The 10,469-nt window shown below is 34.4% G+C and overlaps 1 protein-coding gene across 1 annotated transcript in view; it reads right to left on the reverse strand.

Annotated features, from left to right (window-relative positions):
* The window catches only part of LOC125667577 (caspase-8-like), a 19,276-nt gene extending 8,929 nt beyond the window's left edge, over window positions 1-10,347 (reverse strand). Inside the window, exons 1-3 of the mRNA XM_048901134.2 lie at window positions 10,264-10,347; window positions 1,173-1,523; window positions 479-732 (exon numbers count right to left, since the gene is read on the reverse strand). Of these exons, the coding sequence (XP_048757091.1) occupies window positions 479-732; window positions 1,173-1,486 (568 nt within the window). The 5' untranslated portion in view covers window positions 1,487-1,523; window positions 10,264-10,347. The remainder of the gene's footprint in view (window positions 1-478; window positions 733-1,172; window positions 1,524-10,263) is intronic.
* Between the last annotated feature and the right edge of the window lie 122 nt (window positions 10,348-10,469).

Raw genomic sequence — 10,469 nt, forward strand, 5'->3', positions numbered from 1 at the left:
TGCTGTTTTACTTTTATTCAAAATGAATGGGAATGGGCAGCAGGCACAGCCTATTTTAGCCCTCTCCCTAAACACTGCGAAAAGAACCCGGAGTGAATTTAAAAAAAAAAAAAACCCATCAAGCTTCATTTCAAAGTAAATAATATCCTCATAATGTACAAATGAATGAAAATAAATCACAAGTAGAGAGTGAAGGGGATTTAAAATTCCTGGCTTGCAATGATGTACAATATATAACTACAGATTTCTGGTTATCTCTCGGATACATACAATAAGGGTGGCTTTCATAATAGAGTAAAGGAAGTCCAACGTCTTTTACACTTAGTGAGAAAGACCACTGTATGCTAAGTTTTTTTTTTATAAAAATCGTTTCCTCTGAAACTATAGATATGAAAACATCATTAAAGGAAACCAAAATCTCAACCATATAGCACATGTATGACATCACACTGATTATTGGTAAGTTTCAGCATACTACCTAAATTTCTGTTTTTGTATTGGTACAGGTAATCCAATAGTTCTTCATCTCCTGTTGTTTCTATGAGTTGTTCCATCGTTTTGACTTGAATCGGAGTCAACAGTTCCTCCCTCTCAAGCACGTTAAACAAACTTAAACATGATGTCACTTTATCTAGCATTTTCTTGGTTAACTGTAGAGTTGTCCTTGAATAAAATTTCATGCTTTCAAATTCATCTTTTCCACAATCCTCAGAAATTTCATACAGTAATATCCTATAAATAGAAAATAAGATTGAGGGTTAAATTTACATGGTTAAATAAAGCATAAAAACAAAAGGCACATGAGCCTTAACATGCAACAATTCTTCAATGACTTCTATAATTTTGCTGTTCTGGGATGGAAAAGTTTATGGCAGACACACAAAGTGAATGAGATACCTGTTATATAGGGGAGACCATGAAATTCACAATTTTAGTTCCCCTTACCCTAAAGATATTCCAAGCCCATTTTGATGAAAAAAGGCAATGTATTTTCAGAGAAGAAGTTGATTATGTTTAAATGTTAACATAAGAAAAATGATGGACAACTGGCAATTGTTATGTCACTTGAGTTATGTGACCTAAAATAAACATTTGATCATTTTTTAATGCACCCTTTATGAATGTAACAAATAAATATTTTTAAATAATAAAAATAAGTATACTTGCAATACCTGAATTCTGATAACATACTAGGTCCATCAGTTTTTATTTTCCTCTCTAGATCTTGCGGGTCTCCGCCTAGTTTTCTAATCAAGTCTTTTCTTTGCATGTAATGAAAACATTCTTGTAAAAACTTGGAGTCCTCATCTTTAAGTCTCCCTTTTTGCTCCAAATTAGCAAACACATCCAAGCACCTCTTACATTTCTCCAGCACACTGAATGGAACGATGTCTTTACACAAAAACTGAAGGATTTCAAGGTCCTTGGAATCCAAATGAGCATCAATGTCCAACAACGTTGCTCTGAAATCTCCTGACTGTGGCATCTCTACAGCTAATGTTCAATCTCAGATGTCTTCAACCCTGAAATATCATAGATCACAACATTGTTTCAGATGGTTGCTTGGGTTACAAATATACCAGTACCTATCTCTTCTTGATAACTCTTTTATTCTGAATACTGTCAACAGTTTTATTTTGACTGCAGTTTTATTTTTACTATTTTCAATGTAGGTCAAAACTGTGAAATTTAAGTTGCCATGAATAAGTATAATGAACCCATGGTATTGAATGGAAAGGGTATACAGTGAGGTTGATAAAAAAATATTTGAGAGCTAAAATTTTCACCTTATGTATAAACAAAGTTAGTATTGCTTTGCAATGGCGAAAATTCACAAGAAAGGGGTTTTTCATAAATCTTATAGACAATAATAATAATAAATCCCAGGCAAAATAAAAGTTGGTTTAATTACTAGTGACTGGTCAAATATGAGTGGAAAACAATGATGCTTTGTTTTCCTTCAATTATGTCTGGTAATTTCAATGCACAGCTAAATTAGTTCATATCACTGATATTTTTTAAATGAAGTGAAAATACTTTGGTCTCAACATTGATTCCCATTAATACCAATGGCATCATCATTCATTCAAAGACAGAAAAATACACAAGATACAACATAATCGAGACTGAGACAAAAATAAACAATGGAACTTCAAAACCAGGTATTCCCTCACAGAGAGTTAAAAACCATGCCTCATGAGAAGAGGCCAGAAAATTAAGGATCCCTTCAAAATCATCCAGTCAGAAAATCAAGAATCCCTTCAAAATCATCCAGTCAGAAAATCAAGAATCCCTTCAAAATCATCCAGTCAGAAAATCAAGAATCCCTTCAAAATCATCCAGTCAGAAAATTAAGGATCCCTTCAAAATCATCCAGTCAGAAAATTAAGGATCCCTTCAAAATCATCCAGTCAGAAAATCAAGAATCCCTTCAAAATCATCCAGTCAGAAAATCAAGGATCCCTTCAAAATCATCCAGTCAGAAAATCAAGGATCCCTTCAAAATCATCCAGTCAGAAAATTAAGAACCCCTTCAAAATCATCCAGTCAGAAAATCAAGAATCCCTTCAAAATCATCCAGTCAGAAAATCAAGGATCTCCCTTCAAAAGCATGCAGTTAGACAATCAATTAGGTTTCCTTCAAAAGCATCCAGTTAGAAAACCAAGGATTCCTTCAAAATCATCCAGTCAGAAAATCAAGGATCCCCATACAAGTAAAGGGCCAGAAGTCAGGGATTCATTTACAAGCAGAGGGATGAGAACACCAAGATCTCCATACAAGCATATGGCCAGAAATCCAACAATCTCCTCACAAACAAACAGCCAGAAATCCAACAATCTCCGCACAAACAAACAGCCAGAAATCCAACAATCTCCTCACAAACAACCAGAAATCCAACAATCTCCTCACAAACAAACAGTCAGAAATCAAACAATCACCTAACAAACAAACATCCAGAAATCCAACAATCTCATCACAAACAAACACCCAGAAATCCAACAATCTCCTCACAAACAAACAGCCAAAATTCCCACAATCTCCTCACAAACAAACAGCCAGAAATCCAACAATCTCCGCACAAACAAACAGCCAGAAATCCAACAATCTCCTCACAAACAACCAGAAATCCAACAATCTCCTCACAAACAAACAGTCAGAAATCAAACAATCACCTAACAAACAAACATCCAGAAATCCAACAATCTCATCACAAACAAACACCCAGAAATCCAACAATCTCCTCACAAACAAACAGCCAAAATTCCCACAATCTCCTCACAAACAAACAGCCAGAAATCCAACAATCCCCCCATAAGCAAATGGCCAGAAAGCCCTGGTTCCTTTCAGAAGATGAAGGATCAGGGGAAAAATCCCCTCAGAAGCAGAGTGCTAGAAAACAAAGGATTCCTTCACAAGCAGAGGGTCAGAAAACAAAGGATTCCCTCACAAGCAGAGGGTCAGAAAACAAAGGATTCCCTCACAAGCAGAGGGTCAGATATCATAAAGTGCACCATGCCACCATACAAAAAAATCAGTTCAATATCTTAAGACGTTTAGAAAAAAAGTCTGGAAAACTGGTTGCAACAGTAATTAATTAATTTTTCTAAGTTAAAGGTGCACAACACCATCAAAAATCAACGAACCAGAACAAAACTAAAACTTGATCTGTAACTCATTAACATACATCTGAATACAAAAATCAGTTTAATATTTCAAAGCGTTTATAAAATGTTCGAAAAATTGGTTGCAACAGTAATTTTTCTAAATTAAAGGGGCACAACTCCATCAAAAATCAACAAACTGAAACAAAGCTCAACCTTGATCTGTAACTCATCAATATACACCTGCATACAAAGAAATAAATTCAATATCTCAAGGCCTTTAGAAAAATAGTCTGGAAAATTGAGGGTTGCAGAAGGATAGACGAGGGTAAAACTATATGCCCCGACCACTTTGTGAAAATGGGGGGTTTTCAAAGCAAATTTTCATGTACATGCATTATTGGATAAGTTTTTGACTAGACTACAAAATCTGAACAGTCAGGGCATAGTGTAAACATGTTATTTTAAAACTAACACATATAAGTTATTTACACACATATATAATTTAAAAAAATCAGTATATGCACCCAGGGGTGCATGAGCCGAGTTGCATGGGATACATTGTAAAGCCAGGAATGACGTGGTATATTTATAATTGTGAAGAACTAATTTCAGTTTTAAACTTTTCGAGTTACTGTCCAGAAACCATATTTGTCTGAAGTTTTCAATCTATATTCGGTCACTGTGACCTTGACCTTTGTTCTCCAAAATCAATAGGGGCCTTGCTTTGCTGGTATCCAACAATATATCCAAGTTTCATTTGATTCAAATTAAAAAATTTCGAGTTATCCTCCGGAAACCAAAATCCTTTTGGAATTTTAAATCTATTTTCAGTCACTGTGACCTTGACCTTCGACCTATTTTCTCCAAAGTATATAGGGGTCTTCCTTACCTGGTACATAACAATATCTTCAAGTATCATTTGATTTGGATTTAAACTTTCTGAGTTATCATCCGGAAACCAAATATTTCTGAAATTTTCATTTTATATTCGGTCACTGTGACCTTGACCTTTGACCTTTTTTTCTCCAACATCAATAGGGGTCTTCCTTACCTGGTACCCAACAATATATCAAAGTTTCATTTGATTTGGATGCAAGGTGAAGATAACGAACAGTGATCAATCTCATAACTCCTACAAGCAATACAAAATAGATAGTTGGGCAAACACGGACCCCTGGACACACCAGATTTAAACTTTCGGAGTTATCATCCGGAAACCAAAATTTCCTGAAATTTTCATTCTATTTTCGGTCACTGTGACCTTGTCCTTTGATGATTTTTCTCTAAAATCAATAGGGGTCTTCCTTACCTGGTACCCAACAATATATCAAAGTTTCATTTGATTAGACTGTAAACTTTTCGAGTTATCATCCGGAAACCAATTGTTGACGCCCAACCACCCGCCCGCCCGCATCACCAAACCAATAGCCGAGTTCAACTTCGTTGCAACTCGGCTAAAAACAATGCATTTCGTGGTGTGTTTTTTAATCTCACTGCAGGGTCATTGATTTCATTTGAAATCTTAAGGTTTTTTTAATTTCCTGCCAATATATATTGCATTCTGGGATTCCATGATGTAAAAGAAGATGCAGTATATGCAGACTCTTAATAAACAATTGCGGCAGAAGACATGTACATGTAGAAGTATTTTACTTGTTACTTTGAGGTGTTATTTACATTTTTAGGCGACAAATGCACAATTTTCTGAAGACATTGAATACTTTTCCCAGATTAAAAAAGCTTTCAAATAAAACAAGTGTTGGTGCACCAGAAAAAAATCTGTGGTGCATGTGGTGTGAAGTGATGGTGTTTACACAAAATAATGTAAACAAGTTCACTAAAAATAACCTATTTGAATTATTAATGAAATGAAAGTACCATGCAGTAAATTGATGAAGGACAGGAGCAAAGAGAGGTAACTCATTGTGAAAAAAATTATTGTTCTAATGACGCATTTGCATTATGCCCCTTACTGCTGAATATTGAAAAGGTATCCATTCCCTATAAATTGAGTGAAATCAATTTCAGAGAGTTTAACAGGACTTTGAGGTACATTTTAATGTTCATCAGTTTTCACTGCTTTTTAGGGAAGATAACAGCTCCCATGTTCACAACTCCTTCAATGACAAGATTGGCCATATTGGGGGCACAGACACCTGAAGTAAGGATACTATTTACATTTTGGATAAATCATTGCTGTAAAAAAAGCAGAGGGGGGGGGGGGGGCTTCTGCTTTTTTTACAGCAATAATTTATCCAAAATGTGTGCATTTCCTGTCTATCTCATCCCTATTTCGATTTATAATATAATCATTTTACGCTTTTAGTAAGCTTTAGAGATTAGCCTTCTACCAGTATAGTCGTTTTTCCGGTAGCAAATCGGTTTATTATTATGTTGTGCACTGTTACAAAATTTAAATACATAATTTCTCTGATTTAACTGTTTATATATTTTCATTTTTTTTATATTTTTTTTTTTACGAGTTAACAAATTTATTGAGATCTATGTCACAAATAAGTGTACAAACGCATACACATACATATACATACATTAAAGCAATATTCTTACTTAAGATAGGGAAAGTAGACACCAAATTATGTTGTATATATATTTTCATGATTATGATAGAGCTTAAATTTATCTAATTACGGTAAATGAAACAGTAGTGAATTGCTATGTACTAAATAATTGCTTAATGTTTGATTGTTAATTTTATGTTCTTCCAAACTTCTTGAGATTCACAGAAGGTACCGCCTGGGAGGGGGAGCTTTCTAGCTAGCCAATAATCTCACATTTATAACTGTCATTGTGGGGATGCTCTAACATAAAAGGGGGTCAATTTGTCTCAATGACTGGTAGACTTGTTGATTTTGAAGATGTCAGAGGAACAATTGAGACTGTGCGCATGGAGATTTGGTAATTAATTAATTGGTTTTGGTTTTCATAAGGATTTACCAAGTGACACCCATTACTACACCCAGATCTCTGGTAAACTTATTTAACACCAGTAGGTTTCGGTGAATTTATATAGTGTTAGCTAAATTATTTAAAAAGCTGCACACCTAAACCCTTCATATTGGTTTAGCACTAATTTACTGTAACACCCAAATATTTAAAAGGTGTTGTAGCTTGGTGAGTTATTTCTTGGGGAATTTATACCAAACTCCACCGAAATATTTACCAAGGTGTGAGTTCGGGTGTTTGGTGAAAACCAATTCTCCGTTATAAATTATTTCATTTATTATTAGGTTCATTCTCTTAGCATTGGGGAGATATTGTTAACCAACTGAAATACAATTAGATTAGGGAATAAAGGAAGGTGGGAATTTATTGTGCTTATTCTAATTCTTTCTCATCTATTGTTTTAATTATCATAACGATGTAAATAAATTGTAGAATAGAATCTGATGGTTTTTATTTAGTATAGGAAAATTGAGGTATATTGTTTTACACGGGGAATTATTATTTTATTTGCAAATCTACATCTGGATTTACATACAGTGGAATTTTCTACATCTGGATTTACATACAGTGGAATATTCGAGTTCAGTGGATTTATTGTGTTATAAAATAAAATATGAAATAATCTTTGCATATAAACCACATTCCCTTTTGAAATATGTGTTGACGAGTTCGCCTCGCATCACAGCACTCAACCCACATGGCCAAAGTTCCAAATGTTCTTAGTTGTTGTTTAAATAATTTGCATTTCTATGCTTTTCAAATAAGTGGTACCAAAATTCCCAAAATATGAATGGTACAGGCACAGAAACGTCAATTACAACACCCCCTATTTTCCTAGTTTTAAATTCAGTTTTCAGTATCAAATCAAGCACTCTCTACTATTGCTGACCGAATAAATAAAATTGGCAGATCGAAATTATTGTTGAAATATGCCCTCAAGAAAATTCTACATTAAGTAAAGTTATAAACATTACTTGTTGATTTAGATGATTTTTTTAATAAACTAAACAAGTATGAAAAATTATGATACACTTTTTGTGATATGCTTTATTAAAATGAAATCAACCATCTCTGACATGTGGTACAATTTTCATGGAATATCTTTTCTTGTAATTTGTTTTGGTAGTATCTTCACTTTTGCCTGCTTTTCAGGTTTTTGCATCCCATAAAACGACATTTTTCAAACTTCGAAAATGTATGATTCGAAACTAGAAAAACAGCATGTGGTTATAGTTTGGATGCTATAATTTCATTTAAAAGTCAATTTTTGTTTATTTTAATATTTTAACTTGTTACATTTATTCTATATATTGATAACATATACTCAATCTGGATCAACAACACACCGCAAATTTTAAGTTAGACACGTTTGTTTACACACTTTCATTTTCTATGACTTTCAACTTGAGCGTGTTCAAATCTGGGTCATTGTTTCAAATTGTAAATACTAAGGAAAATAATCATGCAGATGTTACAAAGACACTACACAGGGGTGGAATATTCATCCTTCTATTGTATTTACCTAGGAAGTAATTTCTAAACCCTTCACACTGTTTTTCAAGAATATCTAAGTAAAAAATTATTCAATAATGACAAATATTCGTTACCAGTCAAACGACTGTATAATAAAATTGTATCAAAATTGGGATGAGATAGACAGGGAATCCCCACATTTTAGAGAAATCATCGCTGCAAAAAAAAAACAACAAAAAAACAGAATCAATAACAAAAATCAGAAAGGGAGGGGGGTACTATCCATACTTCAGTTTAGGGGGTAGTAGTATCCATACTTCAGTTTAGAGGGTAGTAGATCCATACTTCAGTTTAGGGGTAGTCGTATCCATACTTCAGTTTAGGGGGTAGTAGTATCCATACTTCAGTTTAGGGGGTAGTATAGCATCCGTACTTCAGTTTAGGGGGTAGTCGTATCCATACTTCAGTTTAGGGGGTAGTAGTATCCATACTTCAGTTTAGTGTTTGTGAAACACAAATGCCCCCGATAATGGCCAATTCCGAAGATGGCCAAGGTCACAAGGACAAATATTTTGCTAGCAGTAGAAAGATCTTGTCACAAGAAATGCTCCTGTACAATATGAAAGCTCTAATATTTACCATTTAGAAGTTATGACCAATGTCAATTTTTTTTAAAGTAGGTCAGATGTCAATGTCAAAAGGTTTAGTAACAACGGAAAGGTCTTGTCACAAGAAATACTCATGTGAAATAGCAAAGCTCTAACTCTTACTGTTCAAAAGTTATTAGCAAGGTTAAAGTTTTCAAAAAGTAGGTCAAACTCCAAGGTCACAGGGTAAAAAATGTTAGTACCCACGGAAAGGTCTTGTCACAAGGAATACTCATGTGAAATATCAAAACTCTATCACTTACTGTTCAAAAGTTATTAGCAAGGTTAAAGTTTCAGACAGAATGACAGACAGGACAAAAACAATATGCCCCACGATCTTCGATCTTGGGGGCATAAAAATATGAATAAATAATGATTAAGGCGCATCTTTTAAACAGATCAGTCGTTTTATGTATCATGTTGTGCATGTGCACGACAAAATTCAGAATATAAATTTGAGTACTTTACAAGGTAATCCGAGATTCCTCTGACTCTTACCCCCGCTTTTATATTTGACATGTGCGGGGGAGAGTCAGAGCGGACTCCATATTGAAAAGTGGGAATTCAGCGACACTAGCTGGTGTCGCTGCTTTACCTACCTCTTACAACTTTATTTCGCGGATCTATCTTCCAAGATGCGAGGATTCAGTTATCGGAAGATTATTCTACAAATACATCATGATTAATACGATGCTATCGCCGTTTAAACGATGAAATTTTGTGTTTATATGTGCTGACGTCGTGCGCAAAGAAATCAAATGGCGAGGCGGCGACCGAATTCAAGTGATGCTCCATTTGTCGGTGTTAGGGCCGTTTAAACGGCGATAGCATCGTATTAATCATGATCTATTTACAGATTTGTCTTCCGATAACTGAATTCTCGTGTCTTGGAAGATAGATCCGCGAAATAAAGTTGTAAGAGGTAGGTAAAGCAGCGACACCAGCTGGTGTCGCTGAATTCCCACTTTTCAATATGGAGTCCGCTCTGACTCTCCCCCGCACATGTCAAATATAAAAGCGGGGGTAAGAGTCAGAGGAATCTCGGATTATTTACAAGGGTGGAGAATGTAGAGGAAATGCATGAAAAATTGCCCCAAAAGCCTTTAATGTAAAAATGCATGAAGGTAAACTTTAAAATTAATACAGATTTGTAATATACTCTAGACTTCTTATCACGTAGCTTTGAACCTAAGCTCCTAGAAAATGGAACTAGGTGTAGTAATTGATGCAAATTTGAAAGATTAGAAAGTAATCGTTTATTGTCCAATATTTTTGTGGTATTCATCGTCAGTGTAAGTGAATCAAGAAATTTAGTACACACCATATTACGCCGTTCCTGCGTTTGACCACGAATGCAAGTAAAAAGTAAGTAAAATAAGTCTTTGGACTGGACCTGCTTAATCTGTTAATTAACACAACTGGAGTACAAACGAGAAAATGAAAGTAGACGTATACTATAAATGGTATGAACAGATTTTAAGAAGTAGGCCTAATAACAATGAATTTGATCACATGCTAAATTCGTTAGAAAGTATCATCATAGCATGAACACTCTCGATATTTATAATTTTACCTCGAGCTGTCAACATCTCAGGTGTTTACAGTTTCTGGTTTTTGCATTACGTCATCATATTTCAATGTCAAGTGGTACGAGATTATTTCGGGTAATATTTAAATGCATTTTTTTAAAAGCATCATGATTATCTTAGTTTATATCAGCATTGAATTTATATGAATTTTTCTTAGTTATGTTGATATTTATTTATATATCATAACTGC

Source organism: Ostrea edulis, chromosome 2 (genome assembly GCF_947568905.1).
Source record: "Ostrea edulis chromosome 2, xbOstEdul1.1, whole genome shotgun sequence".
NCBI classification, from domain to species: Eukaryota; Metazoa; Mollusca; class Bivalvia; order Ostreida; family Ostreidae; genus Ostrea; species Ostrea edulis.